Source organism: Barbus barbus (genome assembly GCF_936440315.1).
Source record: "Barbus barbus genome assembly, chromosome: 49".
In the NCBI taxonomy this organism is placed as follows: Eukaryota; Metazoa; Chordata; class Actinopteri; order Cypriniformes; family Cyprinidae; genus Barbus; species Barbus barbus.
In genome coordinates, this window is record NC_136727.1 from 16,873,181 (window position 1) to 16,894,324 (window position 21,144).

General features: G+C 35.7%; 1 protein-coding gene across 1 annotated transcript in view; it reads left to right on the forward strand.

Moving 5' to 3' along the window:
• LOC306867622 (dedicator of cytokinesis protein 3-like) overlaps positions 1-21,144 on the forward strand; it is a gene marked incomplete at both ends in the record, with an annotated part of 204,398 nt that overhangs the window by 74,718 nt on the left and 108,536 nt on the right. The window contains 2 exons of the mRNA XM_079413390.1: positions 6,701-6,756; positions 9,731-9,827. Coding sequence (XP_079269516.1) covers positions 6,701-6,756; positions 9,731-9,827 — 153 coding nt within the window. The remainder of the gene's footprint in view (positions 1-6,700; positions 6,757-9,730; positions 9,828-21,144) is intronic.

Consider the following 21,144-nt stretch of genomic DNA (forward strand, 5'->3'; position numbering starts at 1 on the left):
ACTATGAGACAGTAATAACAGCTTAAGAAGTTTCTACACTAAACATTGCTGACCAATTTGAGCTAGTGGTTCAACCAATAAAATGACCCATAGTTTAACCACTCTGAGAGATTAAAGTCAGATTAAAACGAATTAAAAAAATTGGGTGAAAAAAAATACAAGACAGATTTAAAATGTCTTATACAAGTTGTTCTACAAGTAGTATTTTATTTTATTATATAGATAAACAAATTAAATAGAGAACATGTATTTCAAGTTGCATATGTTTGTTTTATATTATATTATATTATTATTGAGTCTTTTTGTGTGTGTGTGTAATTTAACTATGTTTCAAATCAAGTTTCATCGCTGTCCTTTAAAGTGTTTCTTGCTGACTCAGCTGTCATCGTTCCTGTTCTTCATGACACATGCTACTTTATTTCCATCACTCAGATATGGTGCTTAAGATAAAAATAATAAAATAGGCTGTATGCTTCAGGCACAAACACACACTGATAGCATGAGTTTCAACAGATGGAGATGATGTGTACACACACACAGAAGCACATCTGTGCTGCCTCGGGCCTACAATAACATCTCCTCTCAGTTCAGCTCATATAGAGTGGCTTAATTATCCATCTCCAAAATGGATGCTGAGCACGGACAGACTGACAATGCTAGAGTCCTTCTGTGGATCAGCGCATGATTCAGACGCAGTCTGGAAATGCCACACACCACGCCTTCAGCTTGAATTACTGATCAAACCAAAGAGTCGTCTTCAAATTGTTGTTTTTTAATTGTTATTATTTTTGTTAAGTTTCTGTGTCCTGTTTTGATTTACAAAGTATGTTTTTTGGCATTAAGATAAATCTCATAAAATGTGACCGTGGACCCCAAACCAGTCATAAGGGTAAATTTTTTTAAAATTGAGATTTATACATCACCTGAAAGCTGAATAAATGCGCTTTCCATTGATGTATGGTTTGTTCGGATCGGACAATATTTGGCTGAGATACAACTATTTGAAAATCTGGAATCTGAGGGAGCAAAAAATCTAAATATTGAGAAAATCACCTTTAAAGTTGTTTAAATTAAGTTCTTAGCAATGCATGTTACTAATCAAAAATTACGTTTTGATATATTTACAGTAGGAAATTTACAAAATATCTTCATGGAACATGATCTTTATTTAATATCCTAATGATAAGAAAATAAAAATGGATCATTTTGACCCATACAGTGTATTGTTGGCTATTGCTATAAATATACCCCAGCGACTTAAGACTGGTTTTGTGCTCCAGGGTCACAAACGTGAAGAACATGTCTGGGCCACATTTCACCCCTAAATCAAGTTGTTGCTATCAACTGTTGCTATTATATTTATTTAAAATGTATTTATTAAAAAAATATATATTTATATTCATTATACATTTAAATAATATATATATATATATATATATATATATATATATATATATATATATACACACACACACACTCACCGGCCACTTTATTAGGTATACCTGTTCAATTGCTTGGTAACACAAATTGCTTATCAGCCAATCACATGGCAGCAACTCAATGCATTCAGGCATCTAGATGTGGTGAAGACGACTTGCTGAAGTTCAAACCGAGCATCAGAATGAGGAAGAAAGGGGATTTAAGTGACTTTGAACGTGGAATGGTTGTTGGTGCCAGACGGGCTGGTCTGAGTATTTCAAAAACTGCTGATCTACTGGGATTTATTTGGGGATTTTCACACACTAATTTATTTTCACGCACAACCATCTCTAGGGTTTACAGAGAATGGTCCGAAAAAGAGAAAATATCCAGTGAGCGGCAGTTGTGTGGACGAAAATACCTTGTTGATGTCAGAGGCCAGAGGAGAATGGGCAGACTGGTTAGAGATGATAGAAAGTAACTCAAATAACCACTCATTAAAACCAAGGTATGCAGAATAGCATCTCTGAACGCACAACACGTCGAACCCTGAAGCAGATGGGCTACAGCAGCAGAAGACCACACCGGGTGCCGCTCCTGTCAGCTAAGAACAGGAAACGGAGGCTACAATTCACACAGGCTCACCAACATTGGACAATAGAAGATAGGAAAAACGTTGCCTGATCTGATGAGTCTCGATTTCTGCTGCAACATTCAGATGGTAGAATCAGAATTTGGCATAAAACATAAAAGCATGGATCCATCCTGCCTTGTCTCAACGGTTCAGGCTGGTGGTGGTGGTGTAATGGTGTGGGGGATATTTTATTGTCACACTTTGGGCCCCTTAGTACCAATTGAGCATCGTTTAAACGCCACAGCCTACCTGAGTATTGATGCTGACCATGTCCATCCCACTATAGTGTACCATCTTCTGATGGCTACTTCCAGCAGGATAATGCACCATGTCACAAAGCTCAAATCCTCTCAGACTGGTTTCTTGAACATGACAATGAGTTCACTTTACTCAAATGGCCTCCACAGTCACCAGATCTCAATCCAATAGAGCACCTTTGGGATGTGGTGGAACGGGAGATTCGCATCATGGATGTGCAGCCGACAAATCTGCAGCAACTGCGTGATGCTATCATGTCAATATGGACCAAAATCTCTGAGGAATGTTTCCAACACCTTGTTGAATCTGTGCCACGAAGAATTAAGGCAGTTCTGAAGGCAAAAGGTGGTCCAACCCGGTACTAGCAAGGTGTACCTAATAAAGTGGCAAGTGAGTGTGTGTATATATTTATATATATATATATATATATATATATATATATATATATATATATAAATTAGATATTGTTTCAAGATTTGTTGAATTATTTTAATGCTCATGTTATTAGATTGTTTATGACAATAAAGCAAATTTTAAACTGTCATTAACATAATTCAACAAAATCTTGTCATGTTTATGTGAAACATAAATAAAAAAAACATTTCATAAAGTATAATTGTTGTGCTGCCTTTTATAATTTTAATCTTTTTTCTTTTCACATTAAAACTAGTGCTGTCAAACGATTAATCGCGATTTAACTGCATCCAAAATAAAAGTTTTTGTTCACATAATATGTGTGTGTACTGTATATATGTATTATGTATATATAAATACACACACATGCATGTATATCTTTTTAAAAAAGTTGTTTATATATTAAATATATGTTTGGATTTATAAATATACACAGCACACACACATATGTTATGTAAACAAAAAAATATATTTTATTAATAGTTTTTCGCGATTAATCGCAATTAATCGTTTGACAGCACTAATTAAAAAACATTTTACACAACTGTCATTATCGCAATGTAACAAAATCTCAACACGTTAACGAATAAATTAGTTAATTAATTAATGACACAGTATCACAGTAGCAATTGTCGTACTGCCTTACTGTCTTTTATAATTAACCATTTTTTAACTCATTACCATAATGCAACAAAATATGCAAAACAAATCTCATCAGTTTTATGTGAAAAAAATAAAAATAATTATATATGGTTATTGTTGCACTGCCTTTTATAATTAATAATTTTATGAGAATGAAGCATATTATGCAAAAATTTAAAAAATGTATACAAATATTTAAAGTATCATGATTATAACTGTTGTGCTATCTTTTATGATTTAGTATTTTTATGGCAGTTAAGAACATTTTACACAACTGTCCTTAATGCAACGTGATCTTATCACTTTAATGTGAAAAAATATATATACATTTTTCTTCATGAAAATGAATCACATTTTAAGCAACTGTCACTACTGTAAATGCAGTTAATCACTTTATGTGAAAATATATAAATACATAAAGTGTAATGGTAGTGATTATTGTACTGCCTTTATTTATAAAAAATAGAATAATAGTAATACAAATAAGTAATATGTCCAAAAGCATGTTGGTAATGAACATTTGGGGTTAAAATAATCTTTAAAAACAATTATATATATTAGCTTTTGCAGTGAAATTTGGGCTTTTCTTCAGTTTGTATAAATATGAGTTGGCTTTTAATGAATGAATTTGTGAATTCTTCAAACATGTATAATTGATTCCCATTATTATCAACATGAAACGAGCTCTCATACAACAGGAGGTCTTCATGTATGACTGAAAGCGGCGATTAGCGAGTGACCGCCCATCTCATGAATACTAACATATGCTGGTTTGCCATCCGTGCACATGGACTCCTTCCTCCAGCAGATGGAGGTTTGTTCCAGAGCATTTGGTGTCCTCAACTACTAATTAATCTGACCTTTGAAAGTGAACAGCGAAGAAAATTAAGCAACAAATGTACGTGGCACCATCTGGATTCATCAGCTTAGATGTTTGTGTGGGATGTTCTTGCTTTGTGCTAAACTCCGCTTCATTCTTCTAAAGCCACTTGAGTGATTAATTATGTTTTTTAGATGCCCTAAATCCCTCCGATTGATCTCTTTTAAAGTTGAAAGCTTTGCACCATTTGACTGAAATGAAATAAATTGCTCTTGAAAGCGTTCTCCTCAGTTGCAGTTATTGACTGAGAGGGTGTGAAAAGTGACTAGATTTCTGGTCAAGAATCAAGCGTTTGTTAAGTTCAGTCATCAAGTTAATGTAGTTCAAGGCAGATAGTTAATGTAGTTCATGGAGTTCAAGGTGTAAAACTCAAATCACAAGTGAGATCTCTTTATGAGATTGATGTCTCAGTGTGTACTGTATATCTGAGGTGTTTCTCTTAGATGGCAATGATAATAAATAAAAAGCAAATGGAGACATTTTTTCTGAAGTCTCTTGCTTCGTAGACTTTGTCCTGAGACAATGGTAAAAAGACAATTTCTCAAGTCTGCCGATCAACACATTTTTATGTCGCAAAATGTACTCAGATTTATACCAAAATATACTACAATTTACTATCAAAATTCAGAGATTGCAATGTGAACTGAAATATTTCTCATCAAATTCGTCCAGATTATCTAAACAATTCACATTGATCTGACCAATCATAATACTGAATTTGCCACTTCATCCAACAAACAGAACAGGAGAGTAGGTTAACGTCGGTGTACTTGAACTTGAAAAATAGTGTTTGAAAAAAGATACCGTCTGATGTTCATTCATGTTTATTTCATGTTATAAATAGTATAGAGGAAAAGATGATCGGTTCATGTGCCACTTGAACTGAGGCGCTACAGCGATATTGTTTGAATTTCTTAAAAATTACTACATTTGAAAGCTTTTTTTATTTTTAAGTTTTTTGTCACTGCATGAGAACATGATGTGTAGCGTGAGAGAGACGTAACAACATTAACTAATCTTGCATGCACACCAAAAGCGAATTGGATATTCGCATCACGTTATCGCTCTAGATGACTCATGGGATTTTTTCGTGTCACTCACTCGAATAAAAACATCGCATAATGCTCTCCTCCATTTTCTGATACAACCGGACATGTCAAACTGGACGTGTCAGTAAGCTCCTCACTGATTGGCTTGCGCGACAATGCGTCGTGCAATTTTTTTGCAGGAGTTGAACATTTTCAAATTGCACGGAAGACATGATTGAGGCAAATATCACGCGTTTGTGGCAATTTTGTCACCCAGTTCGCCCGGCGTGAATTTGTGTTTATTTGTGTTTTTGCATTGATTTTGTAATCTACTTGTGTGAATAGTTAAATTTGCTTTTGGTGTGCACAAATTGTCTTTCTATTTTTAATTAACCTAAGAAAGTACATTTTGCCCATTTGTGATTACGGTAAAGAAACTTTTAGAAAATCTTTAGAACTGTAAAATATATTTGTTGATGTAATGAAAACTGTTCGTTTGCTTATTTATTTGTTCAAAACAAGACAATGCATCTCATTGTGTAGATAAAGAAAATTTAAAAAACAAAACACGAAATACAATAACAACCAAAAATCTGTTTATTTATTTATTTTTATAACTACTTATTTGTGTCTTTCATTTTTCTGCAAAACACAAAATAAATTATTTAGAAAAATGTTTGAAAAATGTTTTTATCTATATAATAAGAGTCACTGGGGTTCAAAACAACATGGAAATATAGACCAGCAAAGTAAAACAAAACATGGAACAAAACCTAAACCCAACAACAACTTAAAAAAAAAAGTAAAAACATAACTACAACAACAAGCAAACAAAAGAAACAAAACATTGGGGTTCAAAGTCATTGGGGTTCAAAACAACATGGGAACACTTTGAATTTCACTCAGAACATGAAACAAAACCCAAAACATGAAAAAAAACCAACAAAACAAAACACTTTTTCACATTGATTCCTTTGTTTTCAACAGAGGAAATAAAGTAGTTTCATAATGACGCACGGATGAGTAAACAGTCATTATTTTGGTAAATTATGTTTCACAGACCGATCTTTTTAAGTCCTGATGGTTAATATTCAGCTGTCCTTATTTCCACTACACTCTCGACGCTGATCAAGTATGAGCAGTCTAAGAAAAACAACGTCTCTTCTTGAACCTTCTTTTTAAGCACTTTTTGGGCTTTGACACATCTAGTCGAGGAACCGGGAACTTCCTGAGGTTGATTCAGCCTCGAGCAATGTGAGCACAACAAGCAAAGATTATGACATGATCTGCGTCCAGCAGGGCCGCTGGAATCGTCCTCTGCTCGCTCACATTCCCCGAGATGCGTTCACTCGCTCGCTCGCTCTCTTCATGGAGGCTTACAGTCGCAGAAGCAGAGATGTAACGTTCTTCCCTTTTGTTTCGCAGGGGATCTTCCCAGCCGGCTACGTTCACTTGAAGAAGGCTGTCGTCACGAACAGGGGGTAAGTGTCTTTATTCTGAATTATATCAAGCTGCTCCCTCCAGAGAGAACAAATGGGCTGGATGAGGAAAGGCAATGTGGAGAGAGATGGATGGAAGAGAAACAGATATGAAGCTTGTTGTGATGTGAGACCACCAGCTCCTGGGATTCAAAAGCTTCATGTATTTAATGTTTTCAAAAGATTCAAGATTTCAAGATTCAAGATTTTGATTTGTCACATACACAATTATACAGAGTATAACCAGCAGTGAAATGTAAGTCAGGTCCGCTCCAAGGACAGTGCAATTATATAGAATACAAATATTAAGAAAAAGACAAGTAGAAAAAATAAAAGATTAAAAAATATAAATGTGCAGGTCAATATGTAGTGACATAAATAGTAATATAACAGGAATGTGCAAAAAAGTTGTCAATATGAGGTAGAGAGAAATTTGAATAGCTTATTGATATGGTGATGTTAACATGGAGTCATGTGATGTTATGACACAGAGTTAGAGTTTAGGAGCCTGATGGCCTGGGGGAAGAAGCTCCTCCTAAGTCTCTCAGTTTTTGCCATCAGGCTACGGAAGCGCTTACCAGATGGAAGCAAAGTGAATAGACGGTTACCATGGTGATTAGAGTCCTTGATGATTTTGACAGCTCTATTTTAACAGATCTATACAAATATGCCAGAGGCTTATAGGAATTTATTAATTTTTTTAACTGGAAGAAGCCTTAATATGGATTATGGATTCATATTTTTGGCTAGAAGTGATGCTTTAAATGTAAACTTCTTAATAATAAATCTGTTTCTTACAAACACACAGCTTTTCACTTCATAGGATGTTAATTGATGGACTGGAGTGGTGTGGATTACTTGTGGATTATTGGTTTTATCAGCTGTTTGGACTTTCATTCTGACGGCACCCATTCACTGCAGTGTGTCTATTGGTGAGCAAGTGATGGAATGCTATATTTCTCCAAATGTAATGAAGAAACAAACTCATAAACATCTTGGATGACGTGAGAGGAAGTAAAATGTCGGCAAATTTTCATTTTTGAGTGAATTATTCCTTATATTTTAGTAAATATCCGTATATAGTACTCCTTTTAGAAGTGCATTTCTTTTTCACAAGGATTTACAAGCAGAAATGTTGTTCTTACAATCTAATGCTTGTAAATGTCATTAGAAGATCAGTTTTTTTTTGTAAAGTTATTGATAAAGACTAAATTATTTTTTGTACACTGAGATCGCTTTAGAACACATACAGATGCTTTTTGTATGTTTCATTTATTTAAAAAAACACCTACAACAAATGCATCTTTAACTACATGTCTAAATTACTTAAAACTATTGATCATATTTTAATGTATGGTGACCCCATATTTGGGTTTTAGGTTATCTGCGATATATATTGTTTTACTCATAAAGTTCTCTAACACCTGGAAAAGTTTAAGAATCGCTGCTTTAAGACTTGCTTCTGTAAATAGCTATGATACGTTTTTGCTGCTTAGCTTCAGTTATAAATCCTGGGGAGGGAGCTCTGCACTTCATGATCAGAACCATGTCCCAGGATCAAATTTTAGTGTCTCATCAGAATTCAGAAAACAAGGAGAAAATGACTCTGAAAGATGTTACATTGGACACATGTGATGATAAAGCAGAACAAAGAGCTCAATCTGTTTCCACTGTGTGCCAGAGAAGGACAGAGGAAGGACAGTGAGGGCTGATGGATGTACAACAATATGGAGAGATGAATGGACAGGAAGAGCTAATGCGACAGCAGTAAGATGAAGCAGGACAATTTAGTGCTATTGGTTTATGATGATAGCTCTGTGTACAGTACACTATTTTAAAGACCCTATGAAATGCTTTAACAAAGCTTTTATCATGTTTACTACCAAAACAGGAAGTTGAAATTTGAAGTTGAAACAACAGTTTATGTGTTTATTTGAGAATTAATAAATACATTGTTATTGTGTTATTTTATTTGACTTCTACCTGCTTTTGGGGGGTAATTGATATATCCTCTGATCAGTGTTTGTTTTTTTCTGCATCAGTTTATTTTATACAAAAAGTATTGTTTTTTATTCATATTTAAATATATTATGTAGTAAATATATTAGATATTGTAGTAATTAATTAGTGAATAAATGAATTAATAAATAAATATTATGGATGAATCTACTGTAATAAATATATTTTTTTAAATGTTAATTATCATGTTAATTACTTAGCTCCAACAGCAGGGGCGCTTTTTACCCCAAATACCATACTTTTACATATTATTTTGTTATTTAAATACCGTTGCTTTAATTATCTTAAACAAAACTGAAAATCGTTAAGACCTTTGTCGCAAAATACATGCATTAATTTTAGCGAATCTAATCTACAACATTTAAAAAAACAAACAAAAAAACATAAAATATTAGATCAAGTAAGCACAGAATCAACTTTGCGCTGCTGCGTGCGATCGCGTCAAAGATCAGACAAATATACACGTGCATCTTGAGAAACGGATGTTGTGGAAAGTTCTACGCCACGTTTTTGTGCCATCTAGGGGTTTAGATGAAAATAATATCAAAGGCCGCTTTTACCCCGGGCGCCTTTAGCCCCATTGTACCCTAACTATTTCTGAGGAAAAATAATGCATACAGTTTTTATTTCAATACAGTAATATTTCAGTATTGTTAACTTTTTCTTAGGAAAATAATAATGCATAAAGTGTTGTTTTTATTATTGTTATTTAAATATATGAATCATTCATTACTACTAACTACCTTTGAGGATGGATCGATGGATAAATAGATTGACAGACAGACAGACATACATATAGATAGATATTTATAATACATTTGTTTTATTTAAATTTTGTAATCATTCAATACTATTAAGTACATTTGAGAGAGAATGAATGAATATAGCATTCATTTGTAACTACTTGTTGGAGGGCAGTCAATCTAACCTGTGGTCAATATTTGTTGTTTCTGTTCAGGCAATATGAGACGGTGGTCCCACTGGAGGACCCCATCGTCACAGAGGTCACCTCTACGCTGCAGGAGTGGTCTGTCCTGTGGAAGCAGCTGTATGTGGTGAGTTCCTCCTCCTCCTCTACTATACTCCGCTGTGGGCAGGAGATGCCGTTTGCCTGTGCTACAACCAGGGCCGTCCTTAGGTGATACAGGGCCCGGTTCGAGGTAGGGAGCGGGGCCCCCTCGGTCCGATTCGTGACCTCAAACCACAGGGCCCGGTGCAACAAGGGACGTCCCTGGCTACAACAGCAAATATCACTCGAGAGTATAATCCACATAAGAATGGTTAAAAATGGTTTATGAAATGTGCCGAACAAATTGAATCACATATTTGACGATTTATGTATTGCATGGTTGTGAATGATTCACGAAACAAGCAATGAATTCATAAATAAATTTATGAATGTTCAATAGTTCACATAAGAATGATTACAAACAATAACGAAAGCATCACATGGTTGTGAGCGATTCATGAATTAATGAATGATTAATGATTAATGAATTTAAGTGCATGTTTAATAGCTTACGGAAGAAAGTTTACGAACAATTCATAAAACTCAAGTATTGCGAATTTATGAAGGGCATGTTTGATAGTTTTACGAAAAAAAAAAAAATCAATTGTTGTGAACTTATGAAGCACATGTTTGATAGTTTACACAAGAAAGTTTACGAACAATTCATAAAACTGAATTATTGTGAATTTTTGTAGCAAATTTTATTTTATTTTTTTACTTTAGAAAGTTCACAAGCAATTTATGAAACAGGCAGAAATGATTTATGAATTGCATGACTGTGAATGATGTGATGATCATGGTTGCGAAATGATCAGAACAAATTTATCAATCACACAATTTGAGAACAGACATGGTTTTGAATTTATGAATCGAATATTCAACAGCATAAGAATAGTTTTACGAATGATTTGGAAAGGAAGTTGCTGTGCTTCACAAATGAGGCGTGTTCTGTCCTATCCTGGCTCAACCAATGGTGTGAGTTGTAGGCGGGGCTACCGGTTTATACTGTCAGTATAAACTTTATTGTCTATTTTTCTTTTCCCTCCCTCTGAAATGCAAAAGGAAGCTTTTCTGAATTACGATATCTTAGACTAATGAATGAATATCAAAGAGCACTTTTAAGTTGCCTAAGCAAAGGCCCATGAATCTGAAATGAAGAATGATCAGGCAGAAGAGGCTTTGTGAAAGTCTTGGATGTGCTGCTCTCCTCGCACAGAGACACTATGAGATCTGACAGAGCCCTTTATGTAAGCCTGTACTGAGGATTACCAAGCATTAGTGTACGACATGACAATAGAGCTCTCTCTCTCTCTCTCTCTCTCTCTCTCTCTCGTTTTTCTCTGTGACTAGAGGTTTTAGGGATGTCAGACATGATGTAACCACAAAGATTTTAACAGCATTGGTTCATATAATTCGTTATTGCTTCCTGCCATTTTGACCATCTACTGCTTAATAAAAAGATGACAGCATTTGTTGTTGTTGACATTTTGTTATTTTGTAAAAAAGGAAAGAAAACATGAATAGCTTATGTATTTGTTTAACAGCTGTATTAGAGCAACTGTAATATACCTTAAACTGCATGTGATGCTTTACTTTTCAGGGTATATATGGCTTTATATTCTTAATATAGTTTAATGTTTGCTGTTTATTGTTCCATTATGTTTACGTCTCACAAAAATTAGTGAAGTTTATGCTTAAAACAAGCGCAAAACAAGTGGGGTAAGAAAAACAAATGAAATTTAAAAATACAGTGTAGTCTTTGAAAAAAAGTTTTAATATATTTTTCTTTAAAAACATAGTTTAAGGACTGTTAGATACTGATTAAAACAGTTTCTGCGGTGTTCCAGCACTCATCACATCAGAGAAAGCAGCTTGTTTTTGCATTTTCCTCTGGGAGACTATTTTTAAACTGTAACGTGTTTCCTCAAACACCTTTTTGTTCTCAATCATCACCAATTCAAAGACATGAAAGCTTGTAATAAGGCTTCCAGGATTCTGATAGCACTCGTAATGCAGCTCAGAAAATCAACGCTAATTTGGTGGCCGGTTGAATCAAGGATGACTAATCCGGACTGGTTTGGGTTGCGTAACGAGCCGAACACAGTGCATCGCGAGGCTGATAGCGAAGATTCACGCTCCGCGGCTCTGGTTAGGAAAACGTGAACAAGACAACAAGCAGCGAGTCACGTGGAAACGCTTGTTGAAATGATTGTAACAGCAACTGTCTTAATTAAGATCTCAATGTATCTGGGACTCCACGCTAATCAGAAGCCAACACAGGCGATACATGCATTTGACTAATTAGTGAACAGTGTTTTCGGAATTTGCTGTTCACAGTTTGGCTTTGGCGGCTCTGGCAAATGCACTTTGTCATCTTCACATCACTGTGGATGTGCTATTAGCAGTATGTTAATATTGTCTTGTGTGCTTGGTAGATTTGGCTGGGTTTGAGTGTTTATAACTGACAGTCTGTCTGATGTTTATTTAATTATGTTTGCTAGTTTTATAATAGTTTTTAAATTAACTTTACAACGGTATTATTGTCAGGGATTCATCACTGTCACAGCCACCCCCGTCATCACAGTCACCAGCTTCGACACACACCAGATCCTTTTCACCAGATTATTAATCACCTGCACCTGCAGCTATCAATCAGCACTCCTTCAAATACATGTTTCACTCAGACACTCACTGTCCAGTCTACTGTTCGCTACCCTGAACTGTTCCCAGACTACGTATGCGCCCACCTGTGTATACTTACCTATCGGACTCCAGACGTTCATTCCGCTACTCTCCAGCGAAGTCTCCGTTGTTCCTGGTTCCCGCTCTCCTACGATCCTGCAACAACAAATAACCATCAGCATTCAGCTAAGACCAGGGGTGCCCAAACTCGGTCCTGGAGGGCCGGTATCCTGCAGAGTTTAGATCCAACCCCAATTAGACACACCTGAAGCAGCTAATCAAGCTCTTACTAAGCATACTAGAAACTTCCCGACATGTGTGTTGAGGCAAGTTGGAGCTAAACTGTGCAGGACACCGGCCCTCCAGGAACGAGTTTAGGCACCCCTGGCTAAGACCCATTGAACTGACTCTATCTCCTATCTTCACACCTGCCATTTGCTCCTCACGACCTGCTACCATTTCTATCAATAAATCATCCTGTTAATACACTTACCTGTTGTTTCCAATTATATTTGTTTCAATATACTGATACAATATACTAATATAATACTGAAATGCATGCATTCATACAAATATCTGGTGTGCATACAAATATCTGGTCCTCAAATCTGATTGTCTGAGAGGAGTGTGATATTCCAGTGATATCAGAACTCCAAGCGTTTCACTGTTTATCATGTCGCTTGCAGTATTTCTCACAGTTTGGACTTCAGATATGCGGTTTGTTAATAAAGATAACGTCTGTTTGAAAATTTGCTTACATTTGCTTCCAAGGTGCGAGCTCCAGGACGTCAGCGGCCAAGCAGCGCTCATAAACCCGCGTATAGAGCGTGTCTACTCGGCCAGATTTTCTAGTGGTTAAACATGAGATATATTTTATTTGGGGTAAATCTAATGGGCAGTCTTTGGTCTCATTAATCTACTATTTGTTCCAGAGCAAATAGTTTTGGCAAAATCTCATCATGTTTATGTAATTTCAATGTTGTATATCAGAGTGCTGCCTTTGTACTTTTGACTGGATTGCCTAGCAAATTTTATGATGGATGTTTATTAAATAACATTTTTAATATTTAAACATATTTAATATTAAATAATAACATTAAATGATTTATATAAATAATAGTAGTATTGGTAAACGGTGTGTGTGTGTGTGTGTTCGTTACGGTGATTTTGGTTACATTGTTCCACCATTAGAGAGACTGATTTTCATGAGTCAGCAGTAAAGACTTTTAAATGGAAAAATACTGAAGTGCAGTTTTGAACAAGAAAGTTCTTTTTTCTTTCAAAACCAGCTGTTATGCAGCAAATGCGTCCGAGCAAATGCAGGAGCTGTCACAGGAATCACCCTTAACCGATGAAAAGAGAGTACGAGCCTGTTGGACATTCAAACTAATTGTGAATAAGAGATTTATGTGACGAATGAATGCTGGATCAGATGCAGGTAATCACAATCGCTCAGTCAATCGGTCTCTCATAAAACTCTACTACACACAATACACCGCTTTTAATACCGTAATACAGTACGCTTTCAATGAAGCAACTCAACGTTCCATACTAGTTCTAAAGTGACGATTTTGAATTAGTAATAGAGGCTTGGACTCAGCTGTTAAACTGTCATCTTTAGATTTGAATCCGTGGCGGAAGGAAGTAGTTCTGCACAAAAGAGGGATTTTAAAGACACTGTTATTTTTTATGTATTTACTTGTGCTGTCGAACTGTTGTATTAACACTATCACACTCGTAGATGTGAGATATGGTTGTGATACGCTGTGACTACCTACGGCCGAAACACAGCCATGCTGATATACAGCCATATCCTACGTCTATGAGTGTGATATTGCTCATATATATTAGTAACATTCTCGCATAGAGCCTGTTTCAGGTCTTGCAATGATCTCTCAGTTGTGGTCAGTATTTCTGTTTGAAGCGGATGGGCCATGCTTAGTTTGCCTTCATATTGACTAACAGGTTTCCCCATCGGCGACCACTTTTAATATGCAGTACCGGGTCAGGAGATGGTCACTGGGAGACTTGTGATTGATCTGCACCCTCGGGCCGTACGGACCGAAATCTGTGGGATTGGGAAGAGTTTTTTTCCGGTAATGCAGAGTGACAGTGAAGGGTTGTGTCATGTTACGAAAATCCTCAAAGCGTCTGTTTCCACTGAAGCCTGTCACAGAACATACTGTACAAGCAACCTCAGCCATATTTTGAGTGCTTTAGGGCTTAATCATGCATAAATTTGCTAAATGTCTCGAGGCTCCGATTTAAAATGACCAACGGCGATTATGCTAAATTATACCATCTTTTATGACATTACTTGCTTCTCTCCTCAGATTATGGGGAAGTGCTTCTTAGATGTTTCATGAGCTGTTCTGTACATCAGTCAATCATTACAGTATCTCTCCAGAAATGGGTTTCAGCAACATTGATGTCTGTCTATCTCTTATGTTTCTACATAACACAGAATAGTCTGTACTTAATTCATACTGCTAACCTGACTCAATCATTTTGTCGACAAGTATCGAACATTGCTGCTGTTCTCATGAACTCTCACATTGCCCATGATAGTTATGAAAGATCATACACCAGCTTAAGATTGTTCTGTAACACATCATGCTTTGAAACACTGTTCTGTCGCAGTCGCTTAAGTGTTCGGTCAGCCTGACATCTTAACGGTAAATGATCTTTACTCATGTGGAAGGATACAGCTGTCAAGTGTGCTTCTACTGCCCTGCCACACCATTTATACTAGCAGCAAAGAAAAAAAACTAACAAAAAATACAAGCAGTGGGGTGAAGCAGAACATAATTTCAGAAACATGCTTGCAAAATGCTAATCATGTTAGAAACAAGCTAGCAACATGCAATTATCAGCATGCTAGCAACATGTTAATCATGCTAGAAACAATTAACAACATACTAACATGTTAATCATGCTAAATTAGCAGTATGCTAGCAACATACTAATCATTCTAACGACATGTTAATCATGCTAAAACATGCAAACAACATGTGACATGATAATTATACTAGCAACATACTATATCATGCTAGCAGCATGCTATGTCATGTTATCAACATGCTAAACCATGTTAGTTGCATGTCAAGTCATGATAGCAACATAAAAATGTTGACAACATGCTAATTGTAACGACTCAATAACTCATGCTAGCAACATGTTAAATCATTTATTGATCTAAAATGATTCAAACTATTTAACTTTATTTTAAACTTCAAACGAGTTAGCAACATGCTAGTCATGATAGCAACACTCAAACATTGTTAAAACATGCTATCGACAATCAAAATCATGCTAGCGACATACTACAATATGCTAGCAACAAGCTAAATCATGCTGTCAACATGTTAACAATGTGCTAAATCATGCTATCATCATGTTAGAAACATACTTATCATAGTAGCAACAACAAACTTTATCTATCCATTTATTTTTTTTGATAGACTTTGACTTCAAAATATTCAAACCTTCAAACAAGTTACCAATATGCTAAATTTTGACTGCAACATGCTAATCATGCTAACAGCGTGCTAGTAACACTTTAATTCAAGTTAGCTACACACTAAATCATGTTAGCAACATGCTAGCAATATACTAAATCATTCTAGTCACATGCTAAAACATGCTAACAACAAGCTAAATTATGCTAGTGACATGTTACAATGTTATCAACAAGCTAAAAAATGTTAACAACATACAAAAACATGATAGCATGTTATCTAGTTGATAAATTGCGCTAGAAACGTTATTTCAAATTTTCAGACAAGGCACACATTTTACTCATGTAGTTATTATTATTATTATTATTATTATTATTATTATTATTGTTGTTGTTGTTGTTATCATTAGCTGGTATTGTTTTCTGGTCAGAGTACAAATAGCAGAACAAATTTAAACAGGAAACAAAACAAAACAAAAAGCGCAAAAATAAACTAATAAACCAAAAACCTCAAAACAAAAACAAATTACAAAACAAAATATAAAACAATAATAAATATAGATCTTTTGTTGTCTGTCTGAAAAAAAAAATCCCAAAATGAAATGGTCTTCATTTGTGACTTTTGTGTTTTCCATAAAATACGTGTTATTGATGCATTCATGCACATGTAACATGCTGCTTTAATGCTTCAGCTTTTTTTACACACAGGCAGTTATTTTGTTCACGTCAAGTCCCGTTTGGTGCAACCCCCATCTGCGATGTTGCCTGCCGGGCGAACCAACAAAGATGCAGGAGCACATGTGTGAAAGCTTTTTTTTTTCATTTTCGTTCCATCAGTGTGATGAAACCTCATGTAACACTGTCACTTCATCCTGGTTAACTGTCACTCATATCCCCCCTCACGTTCCCCACGCTAGAAAACCTTCTCGTCCTCTCACCTTCTGTCTAGACGTGGTCCATTTCAGAATGTTTCATTTGTGCAGGATTTTAATGGTTAGCATGTGGTCTCGCTGCTGTGTGTGATGAATGATGGCTATTAAATAGTGTCATATAATGCACTATTTGATTTTTAAGGCTTTGTTCAGACAGAAAGCAAAAATGGCTTTGTTTTGTTGTGTTTTTATCTTTGTTTTGTGTTCTTTGTTTGTCATGTTTTTTGTTTCACTTTCATTAGTTTGTCTTTTGATGCATGTCTTTATTTCTTGTGGTGTTTTTTTGTATTTTGTTTTGTTTCTTGTGTTTATTGGTTTGTCATGTGTTTTTGTATTGTGTTTTGTTTCATGTTTTTGTTTTGTCTTGTGTTTTGTCTAGTCTTTTTTGGTCTTGAGTTTTTTTTATTGGTTTGTCTTGTTTTTTGTTTCATGTTTTTGTTTCATCTTGTATTGTGTTTATTGTTTTATTTTCTGTTTATTTGTTTGTCTAGTGTTTTTTTGTCTTGTGTTTTGTTTTGTATTTGATTTCTCTCATGTTTTACTTTGTTTATTGGTTGTTTGTTTAATGTTTGTGTTTTTGTTTTGTCTTGTTTTTGTTGCACATTTGTTTGTCTTGTTTTGTCTTTTTTGTTTTGATTCATGCTTTTGTTTTTTGTCTTGTTTTGGATACAGCCTTGATTTTTATGTTTATGTTGTAGTGTTTGCATAGCTACTTAAGGCTGGATAACACTACATGACTTTTAAAATCTGAACAGATTTTTAAAACATTAGGCATCATACACTTACCGACTTTGTAAATAGTGACAAAGGAAAACTGGGAATCATACACTACACAACTGAGGATCATACACTACCAGACTTTAAGTTGTTCCGATCACAACAAACTCACGTAGAAACGTGCGCCTTGTTGCTAGGAGATGCATGACAAATGAAAACATATGTGTTCTAAAATCGGCTGAAAATATCAAACATGTTTGATAACCTCCGACTGGATAGAATCAAAGTCTGAAGCTAAAAAATCTGTCTGTGACCATCATACACTACGCAATTTTCAGTTAAATCGGTCAGCTGTAATCTGCAGACTGGCTCTGACTTTCCTCAACTAGCGTCAACTTGTTCAGGCTGTAAAATCAGGGAAATCTGGGCATAAATCGCGTAGTGTATTCCAGGCTTTACCTGTATCTTAGATTAAGCAACAAGCATGTTGCAGTCAAAGTTAATGTTTGTAGACAGCTTAGCATTGTTATTTTATTAGCATTTTACTAGCAGTGTCTCTGCTTCCAGCTGGTTGCTCTTCAACACTTTTCTGACTATATTAGCCTGTTGGACGGTAAATGTAGTGAATGTGACTTGTGCAGATGCTGAGGGGTCACGAACCTGGAAAGGTGAAATGTGTGGTGACAGCCTGAGGCTCGACGTGGTGCCAGGTTGTGGTGAGTTCTGCAGGGATTCACACTTTTACTCGTTCTGACGATGCCATCCCTTCCTGGCTTCAGCATCTCGTTTCTGGGACAGACAGAGGTGAACTGTGGGGGTCAGTGTGTCTTTGGATGTGTCAGTGTGTTAAAGACTACTCCCACTGTATTTCCATCATGAACTTTCTTGCAGAGGTCAGCTGTCAGATGGTAACCTTATAACGTCTAGGTTCCTGCATTCATTTACAGAAGTATTAAGTAAGAAGAATTAATTTCATTTAATTATGTGGCATATATGCATGATGCTAGGATATATCCACACCAACAGGTGTCAAGTCCAATATTTGTCTTATAGATCTTATATATCCTTACTCTGACCCATTTCATGTTCAATCCAGTACATAACATCTTGCTATAAACATGAACAGTAGTTGTTAGTAGATTCTTATATACATTTTACAATTTGATATACATATATATATAAAAAAACAAGTAAAATGTTTAAATTATATAAATAATTATTTCTAAATATTTACATTTATATTTTGTGTAAAAATATATTAATTACTTAAATTATGAATTACATCTGGGACCATTAAGATGAATGAATATTATATTTTATCTAAAAATGAAAATGTTTAAATTATATAAATAATTATTTCTAATTCACACAAAATGTGATCTATTTTTTGTTGTATTTGTTAATTTTTGGAGTAAGAATATGGCATTTCCTTGACAGGTTTCATGAGACTCACCATGATAAGTCGCTTTGGATAAATGTAGCTGGAAGTCAAACCGCCGTAGTGAAAAAAAAAAAAAGATCCTGGGATACACCACAGGTTTCAAACATCATGATTAATGTCTCCTATCACACATTCCCCCAGAAAACGATTCTCTTCCACTTCTACACACTGCAGTGTGCTGCTGGCGACTTGTTTATGATAAATCCGTCTTCGCACATTATAGGATTCAACAAATTTACATTGTAAATACCACAAATTCAATCCACAGAAAACAAGTGGTTGCCTTCAGATATACAGCATTCACATATTGGTTTTATGTGTTCTGCTTTGGTGGATCCTGCCTCCGGCTGATGTACAATTGGAAAGTCGTAATGCGATTTTGGTCGAAATAAGTAAAATGGCACAGTGCTTCATTTTGACTCACATTACGACCAATACCAATTAGTTACCCACTGATAATTACAACACTATGGTGCTGTTATAAATACAACAACTCGAAAGCTTCGTGACAAAGTGTTGAGGAAAGCCAGATGCTGAATAGACGGCATCAAACACTGGGTAATTTGAAGAAACACTACAGATATTATTAGGCTCTTTTGTTGGATGGCTGTAGGCATCGTCGTGATTTTACGTCAGGTTTAGTTAATTGCCGTTCCTGTTGACATTGGAATGTTTCTAAATGTCGAGACACTCATTTGTGAAGTGCTACTCTAGATGTGACACTTTTGTCAGTTTGAATAGTCATACAGATGCATTGATGCACGTGGTCAAACAACATGTTTGACATCCACAACATATCTAACTAATAATAGCTGTTATAGGGCCCCTATGCAGTGTTCAGTGCTCCCTATACACTTGATAGGGAACATTTGTAGTAGTTTTGACAAGATTTTTATTTGGAATGACTTGTAACATCATTAAAAACTTTGAAGATGCCACTTGGTTTGATGTTTGTTGGCATTCAGACGTTTAGAGTGTGACGTAAGCGTCCGGATATGTTTTGGGGCTTCCCTTCAGTCTCAGATATTCCTTATAATTTAGTCGCTCAGTTTGATGGGTTCTTTATTGATTTGGTGAGATATTGAGCTGAGACGTATAGGTCACCCATCTTCATATGTCAGTGGTAGATGGGATGTTGCATGAACTTTGACGGAAAGTTACTTTTAGACTCTATAAGGATTTATATTATATGCAGTGTAACTTGACATTTTTCACTGAAAATCAAAACGTCATCGCTTCTTGCGAGTGTTGTGATGTGTGATTCATTTGTGCAAATTTTTCAGCTGGTAATTGCTAAAATTGTATTATTTTCCAATTCATTAGCATTGAATGGAAAAGAGCAGCATACACATTCTTCTAAATATCTCCTTTTTTGTTCCACTGAAAAAGAAAGTCATACAGGCTTGAAACAATAAACTACACTACTTAAAGCCTTTAATTAATTATTCATTCATTTTTATTCCAAAACATTATGAAATCATTCAGTTCTCACAGTCTAAAGTCCCCTATATGCGAAAACAAACTCAAATACTGATCTTATATTCCTGTGAAGCTGTAAATGGTCGGCCATTACTGGCCTCTTTCCGTACGAACGCCTCTGTCTGCCCGACAGCGAGAATCATAGTTTGGTGAACTGTGTGGGTTGGTGCATAGTGTCTGACTAGCCTGCCAAATTGCTGTTACTAAGGCAACCCCCTCTCCAATGGCAGTCGCCGCAGAGGTGAGGGGGCAATCCGTGTATGTGGACCTCTGTCTAGATCAGCCTGTGAAATGTCTGTTTGCCTCAGATCTTAGGTAACAAAAAGAGCTGAATTCATGCGGACGTCAGTGTACCAAACCCTCGTGAACTGAGTGTCCTGTTCTTAAGTGCTGGAGCGTTGCTTTGATGCTGTCTAAACACACTCAGCACATCACAAGAAAACAGACACACTTATTATGAGAGAAGCCAAATTATGGTAAACAAGCTCTTTCTTGTGGTTTGAAACCATTTAACTTCAATGTCCTAGACATGCTTTGTGCTGACAAAACCAGAGGATGAGATATGACATCTACTCCAAATCAGGACTGCTTTCAGTCAAACCGTTGACTCGTGTGTGTGTGTGTGTGTGTGTGTGTGTATATATTTATACAGTCA